This window comes from Furipterus horrens, unplaced genomic scaffold (genome assembly GCF_987537825.1).
Source record: "Furipterus horrens unplaced genomic scaffold, mFurHor1.1.pri manual_scaffold_7, whole genome shotgun sequence".
NCBI classification, from domain to species: Eukaryota; Metazoa; Chordata; class Mammalia; order Chiroptera; family Furipteridae; genus Furipterus; species Furipterus horrens.
The window spans coordinates 102829567-102845070 of NW_028327177.1; the positions used below are offsets into that span (position 1 = coordinate 102829567).

General features: G+C 45.0%; 1 protein-coding gene across 1 annotated transcript; it reads right to left on the reverse strand.

The window, feature by feature from the left end:
* Positions 1 to 4891: 4891 nt before the first annotated feature.
* On the reverse strand, positions 4892 to 15442 carry TADA3 (transcriptional adaptor 3). Its single transcript, XM_090284136.1, has 10 exons — positions 15188 to 15442; positions 15018 to 15102; positions 14256 to 14488; positions 12667 to 12917; positions 12442 to 12547; positions 11142 to 11283; positions 10934 to 11037; positions 9472 to 9581; positions 7771 to 7956; positions 4892 to 5480 (listed from the first exon to the last, which is right to left on the reverse strand). The coding sequence occupies exons 3-10, from the start codon at positions 14460 to 14462 to the stop codon at positions 5288 to 5290; spliced, it is 1299 nt and encodes a 432-aa protein (XP_090140262.1). The 5' UTR covers positions 14463 to 14488; positions 15018 to 15102; positions 15188 to 15442; the 3' UTR covers positions 4892 to 5287.
* Positions 15443 to 15504: the final 62 nt, after the last annotated feature.

Genomic DNA, 15504 nt, shown 5'->3' on the forward strand with positions numbered 1-15504 from the left:
TTGATTCCTTATGGGCCTCCAAGAGCTGTGTTTTCACAATATACCTTGAGTTTTCATCAAAGGTTGTGAAAAGAAGTCACACGTGAAACTCAATTTCTATTCGCTATCAAATTTATGGAGAATATCATCAATACATGACTTCAGTTGACAAGTTTCTCCAGCACAAGAAATCATTGGAATTTTTGCCAGGAAAACTGGGAGATGCCCTTTTCTTTGATATCAAATGTTCTGAGACTGACTCATCTTATTTCCATTTTGGCTTGAATTCCAAGAAGTTTAGAGCTAAATCTGGTGCTTAATAACCCCAGTGGGCTTAACTTTATATTTGTATTTTATGAAATTCATTGTACACATCCTTAATTTTAAGCTTTCTCAAGTTCTTTTGAAAAAGAGAGGAAGGAAGGAAGGAAGGGAGGAAGGAAGAGAGAGAAAGAAAGGAGGGAGGGAAAGAAGAAAGGAAGGGGAGGAAGCAGGTATAGTTTGAAAAATGTGCTTGGCATGCCACATGACCTCTGTATCTACTAAAATACAGGTTTGGTTTCTCTAACAGACACCAAAAATAACTAACAAATAAAATGAAAGTGTATAACAATGGCCATAAGCAGTGGCTGCTATGATGACTACAAGGTGAGTGGGGGTCCTGGCTCCTTAGCATGCTGTTCTGCTGTTCCTATGGCGTTGTCTTTAACCACATGTTTCAAGATGGCTTGCCATCATGTTTCATCTCAGCCAGGAGCAAATGGGAACATGGAGGGCACACCCCTTGGATGCATAACTTCAGTTACATCTCTTCCTTTTACATCCTTTTGGTCAGAACTTAGTCACATGATCACACCTAAGTGCAAGGGAAGCTGGAATATTTCATTTTTCAGAGGCATACTTCCAACTAAAAAATCAGGAGTCTATTAACTATAGAAGAACATATTTTGAAGGACATCTACCAGTTTCTACCACATCCACCATTTCAGATGTATTTCTCTGCACTTGATTGCACTCCTGTCTGCCCCAATTTCACTCTCAATCCCTCTCATCAGTCCAGTGTCCATGCTGCTGTTACGAGTGCTATTATGGCATTCCCCTGCTCACAAACCACCCCTGGCTCCCTACTACCTAGAAGAGTGATTCTCAAACTTTAATATGAACCAGGAATAACCTGACAGGCATATTAAAACAAAGATGACTGGGCCCACCCACAGATTTCTGATTCAGTAGGTCTGGGGTCTGAGAATTTGCATCTTTATTAAATTCCCAGGTGATGCTGATCCTACTGGTCCAGAGACCACACTTGGAGAACCGTTGACCTCAAAAATAAAGCCAATGCTTATTAATCTGCCGTTCATGATCTGTCCCAGCCTGGTCTCCACCTACATTCCAGCCTAATTCTTATCCCTCTCCCTTCCACCCAGGGCTCCAATCACACTGAAGTTTTCCCCTCTCTCTGAGCAGGGCAGCTGTTCACACCTCTGTGCCTTCCTGTTCCTTTTGTCTGGAATGTCTTCTGTTCCCTGGCACTTTCCTTTTCACATCCCCCTCACGCCTTTCCTGACCCTCTGAGCTGTTAAGTCATTCTCTGCCCCATGTCCCTGCAGACTCAGTACATGATTCTATTATTGCTCTTACTGCCTTGCATTTTTGTCTGCCCAGTTGTCTTCCCATATCTGGAATCATAGTTACCTATATAGTTCTCAGCCATGGCAACAGGGTCACTGAGGAAACGAAAGTATGAATGTGGAAATGGAGGCAAGTAGATGGAGTGACTAAATGAACTAGAAAAGGAAGAGATGAAATCATTGAGTTAATACACTAAGGAGGGAGCCATGTGCTTGGTTCTCTCCATTGAGTCCTCAGCACCAGATAAGGAATTTATTCTGACCAAATTTCCACAAAATTCCAAGTTCTAGCCATTTCTTTCTTTGTAACAGGAGTAACCTGGAACCCTATATCCATTGAGTTGGTCCTCTAAAGTGCTCAGGGGCTGGCAGTGGCTGGGGACCCATGCTGGGTCATATTCCAGCTCAGGGCATAACCACCACCCAATCACCCTTGTCCTCACTTACCCTGGTGTTTCTGAAAGTCAGTTGTTAAGACATTTGGGACTCTGGAGAAAATTTCAGGGCCAAGGTTTTTGACCAAACTAGTGATGTGTCAGAATTGTTTAAAATTAAAATTAGAGCCCTGAGATGCTGGAACTAATCTCCCCCCTCCTCACCAGCTTTCTCCAAACCCCATAAAGGAGGCCTCCTCTAGCTCCAGCAGACACAGATACGGCCATAAGAAGAGATTCCCTGCCCCACTGTGGTTGTCAGCTCTCAGGGATGGTGCATTCTGGGGCTGGTAACTGTTCCTGCAGCAAGGCTGGAGAGCCTCAGAAGGTATTGCACTTCTTTGAGCTTCAGTGTCCTCTTCTGTAGGGTAGGACACTACTACTCACCTGTAGGTATGTGGTAAGCATCAAATAAGACGAGAGTAAATTTTTAAAAACTAGTTTTATTTGTTTACTTTTTAGAGAGAAGGGAAAAGGAGGGAGAGAGGGAGAAACATCAGTGTGCGAGAGATCCATTGATTGGTTGCCTCTTGCACGCCCCCAAGGGGATCTAGCCTGCAATCTAAGCTGTGCCCTGAGTGTTAATTAAACTAGCAACCGTTCGACCTTTTGGTTCACAAGCTGGTGTTCAACCACTGAGCCATATCAGCCAGGGCAGGAGTGAATTTTTGTTAACCAATGTCACACCAACAAATTCAATAAGAAAGAAAAAAAAAAGACATGGGAGTAAAGGGCCCAGCACAGTACCAGCAGGTAGTAGGTTCACAACATATATAACTACAGTTCTCACAACTGATACTTAATGGTTGTTTTTTCTCTAATGACCTAGGCCCAGTCAGCCTTCTAGGGTTTTTCCTTCTATCATGTGTTGTTTAACAATAGGGATATGCTCCAAAAAATGTGTCGTAAGGTGATTTTGCTGTGTGAATATCATAGAGTGCACTTACACAGGCCTAGATGGTATAGCCTACTACACACCTAGGCTACATGGTTTACCTAGCCTATTGCTCCTAGGCTATAAACCTGTATAACATGTTACTGTACTAAATACTATAGGCAGTTGTAACACAATGGTGTTTGTGTCTAAACATAGAAATGGCATGGTAAAAATATGGTATAAAAGATTTAATTAAAAAAAAGATTTTATTCATTTATTTTTAGACAGAGGGGAAGGTAGGGAGAAAGAGGAGAGAAATACCAAAGTGTGGTTGCATCTCACGCACCCCCAACTGGCGACCTAGCCTGCAACCCAGGCATGTATTCTGACTGGAAATCGAACTGGCGACCCTTTGGTTCGCAGGCTGGTGCTCAATCCACTGAGTCACACCAGCCAGGGCTGGTACAAAAGATTTTAAAAATTATGTGGTGTATGACATCTATTAGAGGGCACTTACCATGAAGAGAGCTTGCAGGATTGGAAATTGCCCCAGGTGTGTCAGTCAGTGATGGTGAGTGAATGTAAAGGCCTAGGACATTACTGTACACTACTGTAGACTATAAATATTGTACATTTCGGCTAATTACATTTATTAAAAAACACTTTTCTTTCTTCAATAATAAATTAAGCTTAGCTTACTGTAACTTTTAATTTATAAACTTAAAAATTTTTTTTAACTTCTCAACTTTTTTATAATAATATTATACTTAGCTTAAAACGCAAACATGTGCCCTGGCTGGTCTGGCTCCATGGACTGAGGACCAGCCTGTGAATCAAAAGGTTGCCCATTGACTCGGGTCCGGACACATGCCTGGGTTGTGGGCCAGGTCCCCAGTTGGGGGCGTCTCCCACTCTTTCTCCCTCCCTTCCCCTTTCTCTGAAAATAAATAAATAAAATATAAAATTCTTAAAAAAATTAAAAATAAATTTTTGTTTAGTAACAAATTATTTATTCATTTTTAGAGCGAAGGGAAGGGAGGGAGAAAGAGAGGGAAAGAGATATCGATGTGGGAGAGAAACATCCAGCGGTTGCCTTTTGCATGGAATGGCTGAGTATATTAAGAATGCTGGTTGTCCTCACCATCCTTATCCTTTTTCTTCATCCTTATCTTTATGGATCAGTTCACAGGTTATTTTCTTCAGAGATCCATCCCTTCCCCCACAGTAAATTGCAAATGATTCTCAATTTGAGGCAGGAACAAGAGCTATTTATTCATCTGTCTTCCTGCCTGGGCTGCAGAAGAGACACTGTTGGTGGCCTGAGCAACATCCATTTCCCCTTCTTACTCAGATCTTAGTTGGGTTCCAGTGTCCCTCCCCATTGCCTTGGGCTTAGAGGGAAAGTAGACACTCTCACTAATTCACACACACTAGAGTCATCCCTTGCCATAGTGGTTGGTTCGGTAATACGTATGTAAGGGTAATGGGCATGTGAGACTTAGTTTGAGCAAAACATCAGGGTGTCTGGGAAAGGCTTCTTGCTCTTTTGGATCAGCCATCGAAGCCAGCCTGCTCTTTTCTGTCCTCTTTTGTGCTGACTGCAAATGAGGAAGCATTTGGCCTCCCTCAGTGCTGTTGGCTACCACCGAACAGCTGCAGGGGAACCCAGTTTAGGTGAAAATGGCCACTGCAGAAGATACTGTGGAGACACCTGGACCCTTGATGGCCCTGAATAGCTGGACTGGCCAACCCTGGAGGTCACCCTACCCTAGGACCATCAAGCCCCTAGCCAACATAGTTCCTTGTTGTTAACCCACTTGGAGCTGGGGATGTTGTCACCTGCAGCCACAAGTACCCTCAGAATGCACTTCCTGAACGCATTCAGAGCCGCCAAGCACACCCTCCTGAGTGTCTGCCACACACACCAGCTGCTTCCTACCCCACAGTAACAGGCATTCAAAGACTCTGGATGCTTTTTTAAAAAACCACAGCAGTCACTTTACTCTTAAGTTTGCACTTTACAAAACCACAAAGGAGAAGTCCTTGAGGGAGTGAGGGGTAGGGGTAGGGAAGTGGAGGATGGTAAAGAGGAGGAAGAGGAAAGCCCAGAAATGCTGTCTCCCTCATCTTGGGGACTAAGCAGAGATTGGGCCCCAGGCCAGCCCAGCAGGGCCTCCTGTATACTGGTTGTACAAAGACAGGACAAAAGATCTCGGTGCAAGGCCACAGTCCTCTAGAGATTGTTGCCATATGACATTTGACAGTCAGCCACAGGCTGAAGCTTCCAGTAGCCCAAAGAAGGAAGTGGGCCTCCCTCCCCTTCCTCCCCCAGGCTGGGGGAAGATAGCCTGAGGCAGGGGTGAGTGCTACCCGTCCAGCAGCTTTAGGATGCTCTCACGCTCCTTCAGAGTCTTCCAGGCCTGGTCCTTCTCCTTCTTGGTAGGGGTTCGCTTCTTTTGCCGGGCAGCCATGATCTTGCGGAAGGCATCCATGACCTCATTATCTGCCATGCGGACCCGCTGCCTCAGCTCCTGCCTGCTCACCTCCTCCTTTGCCAGCCTGTGGGGACCAGACAGCCAGGTGTCCATGGGAGGCCCACTTCGAGTGGGTCCCCTCCCTCTTCCAGACTGGGCCCACCTACCACCCCAGAATGGCATTCCTATGGACCGTTTCAGACCAAAAAGTAAAGTTACTGAACCACACTTATATGGTGCTATGTGCTATCTTAAGTTCTTCAAAGATATTAGCTGTTAATCCCCATTACAACCCTGTGAGGTAGGTACAAAACTGAAATTCAAGAAGGGTAAGAAATGCCCCAAGATCCCATAACTAGTGAGTAGGAGACCTAAATCAAGGCATGCAGGCTCCAAACAATCTTTTAAAGGTGTTTTGGTACCAGCAGAAGACTTGTTTACTTCAGCATCCAAATTCCAGAGGAACCTACGGATCTAGGCAGCCTGAGATCTACAGGAGGCAGGTGAGATGCGAAACCAACCCCTCTGAATGAAATCCAATTTATAAATCCCATTGATGGTAGAGCTGAAAGACTGCTTAGAGATCTGATCTACTCCAACCTGTTAATTTTCCAGAAAGGGAAGCTGCTACTCAGGTCAAGACACTTTAAGGCCCTGCAGCTGGTCCAAGGCAGGGCTGAGAGCTGTACCCCGGCCTCTGATAGCCCCAAGCTAGTTCCTTCTCTGCCTATTACTTCTGTACCTGCACATCTCTGCTTTCTCCCCTCCCCCTCCCTTCCTCAGTATCTCTTTCATCTGTACTTTCCTCTTCTTGCCCTTCAGGGGGAACTAGAAAGAGGCTTTGGATTTGGCCTTGGGCTCAAGTCACAGCTTAGCTGTTTATTGGCTGTGTGACCTTCAGCAGGGCACTTGCTTCACTAGGCCTTTATTTGCTGCCCCTGGATTGTAGCTGAGATTAAATAGGACATTGTACATAAAACCCCTGGTACACAGTTGGCACTCACACACCCTGTCTTTAAATACCCTGGCAGCTTGTCAGTAACTGCCTCTCCTTTTAATGGTGTATGTGTTTATCAATCACCCACTTGGAGACTGAAAACCTTTTGCTCTGCCTCTCTTGCTAGCCTCAGTATAACATTTATGAGAAGCAGAGTTGGCCAAATGAATGAGTGTGCCCTGCTCTGTTGGCGTTTTGTGAAATGAAGAGATAGCGCTCGCCTGTGAGATACAAGGAGACGTAGTTAGGCTGCTTCTCTAGCTTCCCAATAAAAGGGCAGTGACTACCACGATCTCCTTCCAGATGTCACCTATACCCTTGTTGTGACCAATGCAGGGCAAAGGATGAGAGTCAATACAAAATGAATGACAATGTGACTAATTCCTGAAAGAACTGGTCCTAAAACGCTGCGTAATTTCAGGTGGAGGACCTGTAATAATCAGATGTTGAACAAAATGTTAACAGTTGATAAATGTAGGTGGAGAGTATATTGGTATTCATTGTACTATTCCTCCAGATTTTGTGTGTATAAAATTTTTCATGAAAAAAAAAAAAACTTTGGGGGAGAAAGAAAATAAGCACAAAAAGACTGCCCTGGCTGGTGTGGCTCAGTGGATTGAGCACCAGCCTCTGAACCAGAGGGTCACTAGTTCGATTCCCAGTCAGGGCACATGCCTGGGTTGCGGACCAGGTCCCCAATTGGGGACATGCGAGAGGCAACCACACATTGATGTCCCTCTCCCTCCCTTACCCTATCTCTAAAAATAAATAAATAAAATCTAAAATAAAATAAATAAAAATAAAAAAGGAAGAAAGAAAAAAAGCACAAAAAGACTTAAAAGATAAATCACATAACATGAATATAGTTAACACCACTGAACCGTACACTTAAAAATAGTTTAAAGGGCCGCCCTGGCTGGTGTGGCTCAGTTGGTTGGAGCATCATCCCATAAACCAAAAGGCTGTAGGTTCAATTCCCAGAGGGCACACGCCTGGGTTGCAGGTTCAGTCTTCAGTAGGGGAGCATATCCGGGGCAACTGATCGATGTTTCTCTCTCTCATCAAAAAATTAAAAAATAAATTAAAGCTATGTTTAAAAAAATGGTTTAGAGGGTCAATTTTACATCACATGTTTTTCACCACAATTACAAGTAATTAAATAAATCACAGATGCCTGAGCCCTAGTCTGCGGGATTAATCTGTTTGAGACACAGTCTGTGGGCTGGTGCCTGGCACTGACAATTATTTCAAGGCTCTCCACGTGATTTAGGTGTCTTGCCAGGTTTGGGAAGCCTGTCATAAAGCCCTCACAAAGTGACAAGCAATGGCCAAGGTCCTGTCGGCCAACCCCTGGCCCGTGTGTCCTGTCCACACTTACCTCAGAAGGTCATGCTTCTTGGTGCGGTTGTGGGCACTGAGTGCCTTCAGCTCGGCCTGCCGTTTGCGCAGCTCAGCAAGCACCTCGTCCTCTGAGTCCTCTGCAGGGCGGTCCTCAGACTCCAGCAGACCCTGGGCAATCAGCTCCTCCTTGATACGGCTCTCCAAGGACTTGGTATGTGGCACACTGCAGGGGAAGGCAGACCTAAGTTTAAGGGCCACCTTGGAAGGGGGCCCCTCAGAGGCTCCCAAGGTGAATGAACACCTTTCTTTCTCTTTGGACACCCCCTCCATATCTATATAATTATAAAAATAGACAGACAAATCTAGTCTTGTGTCAAACACAAACAACATAAATCCATTGCAAAAAAACCCCAAAACTCATAATGCCAACAACCCAAAGAGAAACACTATGATTTTGTTATATGTATTAATGTTACTTTGCTATACTATTGTTATTATGTTAAAATCTTATTATATATGTATTTTAATCTTTACCTGAGGATATATTTTATTTTTATTGATTTTAAGAGAGAGAGGAGGAAAGGAAAGAGAGAGAGAAACATTGATCGGCTGCTTCCTATACATGCCCTGACCAGAGATCGAACACACAATCTAGCTATGTGCTCTGACCAGAATTTGAACCCGCAACCCTTTGGTGTATGGGACGATGCTGCAACCAACTGACTGAGCCACTTGGCCAGGGCTATGTATATATATACAGTTGTCCTCCCTTATCAGCAAGGAATAATACATTCTAAGACCACGCAGTGGCTGCCTGAAACCATGGATAGTACAGAACCCTAACATACATACTTATGGTAATGTTAATTTATAAATTAGGTAGGCACAGTAAGAGATTAACAATAACTAATAATAAAATAGAAAAATTATAACAATGTACCGAAATAAGTTATGTGAATGTGGTCTTTCTCTGATAGCCAAAATAGCTACTAAGTGACTAACGGGGGGGTAGAGAATATAATGCGATATACTGGACAAAGGGATGATTCACTATACAGGTGTGATGAAGCGAATGGCTTCAGATTCCAGATGGCCTGAGATTTCATCATGCTCCTCAGAACAGCACATGACTGAACACTTATAAATTGTTTATTTCTGGAGTTTTCCATTTAATATGTCTAGACCACAGTTGACAGTGGGTAACTGAAACTCTGGAAAGCAAAACTGCAGCTAAGGAAGGGAATACTGTGCTATGTATATATTCCAGATTTTATTATGTTTTATTTCCAGTTTTTATTACAGATACTTTGTTTTCTTCCCTATGCACACACATTTAAATGTATCTTAAATAGAAAAGGATCACTGTATTGTATTACAACTGACATTTTCCTGACTTAGCACTGTATTGTTTACATATTTTCATATGAATTAGCTATATTTCTCTAATACAGTTAATAGTTGCAAGTTACTTTGTCATATAGTTATGACAACTTAGCAAACCACTAACCTTCAGCTGGACATTTAGGTTGTTTACAGTATGATGGTGCTATAATAAACAACCCTGTACTAAGTCTGTTCCTGCAGAAATGCTGGGCCAGTATGCATATTTGAAATTTTTGAGGGCTTTCTCAAACTGCCCTCGGCCTCTCTGTTAATTAAGAGCTCCCCATGTCAAGATGGGCAGAAGTCAACAGAACCAGGGGGCCAGAATGTGAGGCGTAGATAGGATGCCACTCACCTGAAGGGCTTGTTCTGATTTCGGGGAGAAGTGCTGGCCCCGTCAGCCCCTGACTCTTTCCCAGACATGTCAGGAATAGGAGAGTCCTCCATAGGGGAGATAATGTTTTCCTAGAAGACCACATAAATGGGATAGAAGGAGTAAGAGCTATAGCATTTCCATTTTCCTGCTCCCCTCTGACCTACATGGACAGTCTTCGCAGACCAAAAATATGCTTTTATCTTTCCCGTCCCACTCAGTCCAGGAAGCTTTTCTAGCCTCCAAAAAGCTTGATCGTTTTAGAAATCCCTCTTTGTTGGTACTGATTCCAAAAGAAGGGAGCACAGAAGAGCAATGACAGCACTCAAAGACAGTAATGAGAATGGCTAAGGTTTGTTAAGTGTTTGCAATGCACCAGGCACTGTGCTAAGCACACTGTGGCAGAGGTTGCTGGCTGTTCAAAAGGCATTCTTGTCTTTCTTCCATAGCAGCTAGGCTTATTGCTGCCCATATATACACTTCCCAGCCTCCTCTGCAGTCGAGTGTCGTCATGTAACAAATTCTCTCCAGTGGAAAGTGATGAGAGGAGATAAAAGCCACAGCCAGTCACAGCCCATTTGCCTTCCTTCATACACTCCTCCTAGGTCTTTTTCTGTGGTCTTCGAGTAGCAATTATACCCAGAGTGACATTGTGCAGAGTGCATGGTTTTCGTTTTTAAGATTTTATTTATTTATTTTAGAGAGCGGGGAAGGGAGGGAAAGAAACACGATCGGTTGCTCTCAAATGAGCCCTACCAGGAATCGAACCAGCAACCTTTTGCTTTGCAGGACAATGCCTAACCAGAGTGAATGTTTAAGATGGCAAAGCCACTACAGCTGGTATCACTGTCTGATGGTGCTGGACAGGGACCCCAACCCTCACCTCAGCCAACCTAAAGCATGTGCCCCAGACTGTTACACAAGAGAAAAGTACACTACTGTGTTTGGCCCAGATTGGAAACTGAGGCTCAATGACGTGAAGGATTGCGCCAAAGGTCAGAGAGCATAAAGAAAAGGGTCCCTTAACTTGGAGTTTGAGTCCTGCTTCTGTGTATAAGCTGTGTGACCTCAAGCGAACAGTTCCCTTTCTTTGAGCTTCAATCTTCTTGTATGTCAGATGGGGCTAACCACTGTCCTTGCTTCCAATGAAAGGATGTATGGAAAGCCACTTGCACAGGGTTCAGCCCTTAGCCAACACTCAGCAAAAGTAACTGTGAAGTAGTGGCTACCTTTGGGGGCAGTTAGAGACTGGGAGGGGCGTAGAGGGGATTCTAATATAGTGGTAATGTTTTATTATACAAGTGTGCTCATCTGTGAAAAGGTATCCAACTATACATTTATGACCTATGTACTTTTCTAAATGTATAATATACTTCAATTAAAAATGAAATAAAACATTAAAACAAAAGTAAATGTGGTTGCTGTTTTGGGTTGGGGTGCTCACCTCCACCAAGGCCTGCAGGAGGCGCTGAGTCAGGGCACCAAACGGGCACCCATCTTCTGGCTGCTCGTGCTGAGCCTCAGACTTCTTCAGCAGGGCATCCACATCTGAAGCAGGCAGAGAAGTGGTGGGCAACTGGGCTGAAGTCTGGGAACTCAAGGCCGGGAACTCAAGTCCTGGCCTGGGGTAGGCAACGAGGAGAGGGGCCTACCTTTAGTGTCCAGTTCAGTCAGCGGCCCCATGAGGCCTTTCTTTTTGTCAGCCATGGCTGCTGCCCGGGCTCCATCCTTTTGCTCCTCCAGCAGGTCCTCCTGTGCCCAGCGTTGGGAGTAGTGCTTTCCCAAGGGCGGAATCTGTAGGAGAGATCCCATAGGCTCAAAGTGGATAAACACAGGCTCTTCACTTCACTCATCTGCCTCCCAAGTACCTAGCTCAGGGTGGAGGCCTGTGCCTAGTACAGGTGAGAAGAGATAAAGGAAATAAAATCTCTACATTCAATCTAGTAAGGGAGATGGGTGTATAAAGAACTAAAAAACAGAAGCCAATATGGAGCAATTTCCGAGACACAAGGTACAGAACGGTGTGTGTACATGGAGCATCTCAGCTCACAGCTCTTTTCTCGAGAGGCCTTGGGGTCAGGAGAGGAAATTGTCTTTTGTAATTACATGAATTTATTACTACCTATGTTGATTACTTTTTCAAATAAAAATTTCAAAATTCAGACAAGTGAAGTGTCAGAAGTAGATCAAGGTTAAGCCCAAAATGAGACCAACTTTCTGTTAGGGAATCTGCAAAGGTATTCTGGTGGAGGTAATATGAGATCAGGGTTTGAAGGGTGAGTCGGTCTGCCAAGGGGAGAAAAGCATATAAAGAGGCCCAGAGCTAGCAAGAACCCTGTGTTGGCCTGCAGTAAGGGTACGGTGCTTGGTGGGGCTGTTAAATGCAGCAGTGAAGACAGGGCATGGCCAAGGAAACTGGAGAGGTGCGCTGGGCTGTGCCACCAAGGACTGAGACACTTGGAGTCGGTCCTGTGGGTAATAGAAGCCAGAAGACTGGGAGCAGAGCTGTGTCACATCTTGAGCATGACAGCTTCCCCCAATACTTTTCTCTATTTTCTACACTTGCTTTAATGGAATCTGTTTTATTTTCATCATTTAAAAAATAAACTTTTACATATTAAAGAAAGAAAGGCCCCTCTAGAGGCAGGAAGAATTAAGAGACTATTTGCATGAAAGCTGATCGAAGTCCTGCACCAAAGCACAGGGGATGGAGATATGAGGACAAAGGAGAATCTTACTGAAGTTGATACCTTAGGATGTGGTAACTATTTCGGTAGGGTAGAAGGGAGATACTGCAAGGAGAAAGGTAAGAGACTGGGTGATGGGTGGGTTAATGGGGCAGACAGGAGAGTAGGCAGGGTTGGGGAAGGAAGATGATATATGACTTTGATATCTTTGATTCTGAAGCACCTCTTGTTCTCCACCATGTCTATTAAGGCTCAGGGTTTCTACCTTGTAATGTTCAGCTTCATCTTCTGGGGGTTTCAGTAGCTCCTCTAGTGTGCGTACCTCCTCACTGGTGATATCGGCACAGTAGGGCTCCACTGAAGCCCAGAACCTACAGAGAGAAGCAGATCCTGAGTGGGCACCCCATGCCCCACCAGCCTCAGCCCGGGGCACATCCACAATCTCCATTTCCCAAATCCCAATGCCCCTCTATGTTCTCTGGCCTAGAACCTGTTAGGGGCATCATTCTTGGGGATCCGTGGCACATCAATTGGGTCATCGGTGAATTCATATTCCTGGATCTTGGGCTGAAGGTTTTTGGATTTGGGTCGCCCAGGGCCAGGGCCTGGTCCATGTCCTGCCTTTCCTTCCAGTTTCTGCTTCTTGGGCTTCCCATGTTTGGGGGGAGCCCCAAGCTCATGGTCTCGACCCAGCTTCAGAAATCGTCGGTCACCTTTCTTATCTTGCCAGTCAGTGAGGATCTGAAATTCAGAGACTGTCACTGAGAGGGGAAAAGGGAAGACACAGGACAACTCTTTCTCCAGTGAAGAATTAGGATCTAGAACTTGAGGAGGCACCAAGGTCTTTCCCAATCCCCTTTTTACTTAGCAAATTACTACTCATCCTTCAAACTCAGCTCCTTTTCCGTGCCCATCCCAAACAATTTTATTCATATACTTCTCATCATTCCATTCATTTGTCTGTACTTTGATTCACATCTGTAGAATTTAGTAGAAAGGCAAAACAAATGACCCTGTACATGCTAGCTCTGGGAAAATATGCTGGTGGTTAACTTTTTGGTGAAGACAAGCAAACCTCCCAGCAAACCTGCACTTCACTGGGATGCCTTCTCTGCATCAGTTACCAGCTTCTTAGCTGCTAAAATGCAATAGCTTGTGCCATAGCCCTACTCAAAAAGCTTCAGTGAATTCCCAAGACCCACAAGTTGATTCTATTTTACCCTTCAAGGTCCAGTTGAAATGGCATCTTCTTCCCCTACAGGTGTCTGGCACTTTGCACCTACACTGTAGGTTCAATTGTGTTGTATGGTCATACTAAAATGAATGGCATACTTTGTCTTTTCAACTAGATTATAAGCTACAGGAGACCAAGAAGCTCATCTTAACCAGCTCTGTTCCCCAGGATCTGGCATAGCACATAGCACACAGACCTCAGGGGATATTTATGCAGTGAATAGAAATAATCAGAGTAATACTGGTAATTTATATTTGAAATGCCAACTCAGTGTCAGACATTGGGCTGAGCCTTTGCAAAAAAAAAAAAAAAAAAAAAAAATCTCTCTTAGTCTCATAAAGCTCTGAAGTAGGTCCCGTTTTTCAGCCCAGTTTGCAGATAGGGAACTCATGCTCAGAAACAGGATGTAACTTTCCCAAAATCACATAGCTAGGAAACAACAACACTAGCAAGTGCTTAGGCCAGGATTCAAAAGCAGATCTCCACATAGCAGTTCCCCTAATACTCCTAACAATAACACCTCACCTGGTACTTGTCTGACCTCCCCCTCCTTTTAGCTGGCAAACTCCCTGAAAACCAGTAGTTTCCTAATTATCTAATGATTTGTACAGTGCTCACAACATAGTGGAGGGTTGGGGGACAGTCAATAAGTGCTTAGTGAATTAGAAATCTTGCGATTTATGAGGATGATGCACATTCCTACATACCACACAAGCCCAATTTGGGTCTCTCCCTCCCCTTCTAACCTCTTATACCACAGGCCTTGGCAGATGGGGCTAACTCAACGACCCATCCATAACTTGTTAGAGTCCATCCCTCGTGATGTCCTCTCTGTAGGGTATCACCTGGGTTTCAGCTTCCAACACTCGTAGGCGCCGGCTGGCAGAGGATAGCAGGGTCTCAAGCTCCAGCTGCAGAGTGTCCAGCTCCTCAATGCCGATGCCATCATCCTCAGAGCGGGCCAGCACCGCCGTGTAGCGTGGACAAACTTTCAGGTGGTCCACAGACTTGAAGTCGTGGAACTGCAAGGGGCAGTCCTTCAGCTCACTCATGGCTCAGGATACAGGACACTGTGGAGCTGGAGAGGAGAAGGCCATTGATGGGAGATAAAATGTCATAAGAAAAGCCCACGGGCTTCCTCCATCTTGGGAGAGCCTCAAGGAGAAAGCCCTGCTTCAGTACCCTATTGACAAGGTTGATGGCACAGCTCCTACTGTGCATCAAGGAAGGTGCATTGTACCAACTTCTCATTGAATTCCTCTCCCAACCCTATAAGCAGGTACCACGGTGGTCTCCATTTTACAAATAAGGAAACTGAGACTCTGTAGCGGTGGGTACATGCCCAAACTTAGTAAGATGCAATCTGAATACAGTTAGAAGTTCTTAAGTATGTGGCCCTCACCACCAGGATCTACTTATGCGCTGTCTTCCCTGATGCTCTTCCCTTTTGTTTTATTCCTCCTGGGTTTTGCTAAGCTTCTGAGTTCCAAGCATCCCATTCCTACATTGTTAATGTTCGCTATGCCTCCCAGCCTTGTTTTATCTCACCCTTTCCCACCTTTGCTTCTAATAATGGTTAAAGAATGTAGCTGGTAAGCCAGACATACCTCGGTCCAAGGCCAGGCTTTTCTATTTTCTATTTATGTGACTCTGATAATGTTATTTAACCTTCCTGAGTCTCGATTTTTCCATCTGTAAAATGGGGACAAAAATAGTCTGGGTCTGTTTTCCCATTAGAAATCTGAATCTGTAAAATGGGGATAACAATAGTACCTACCTCCCCAGGACGTTCTGAGGATTAACAGATGATGCTCGGCAAGAGCTCAGTTCAGTGCCTGGCACAGAAGTGGTGCGGCTGCTTAATGGCTAGTCCCACCCCTGGGTCGCCCCAGTGCCCCGCCTTCAGGGTCCCAGTCCTCTCGGGATCCCCTAATACGGCCCCCGCCCCCTCTGCCTCCTCACTCCGTCCATCTACGGCCCTCGGGCCGCGAGAGGGGGCGGGGAGTTCCGGTTGGTGGATCAACCACCCGGAACTGGCTATGAGCGGGCCCCCTGCAGTTGACGAGGGGGCGGAGAAACGCAAGGACAAGCCCA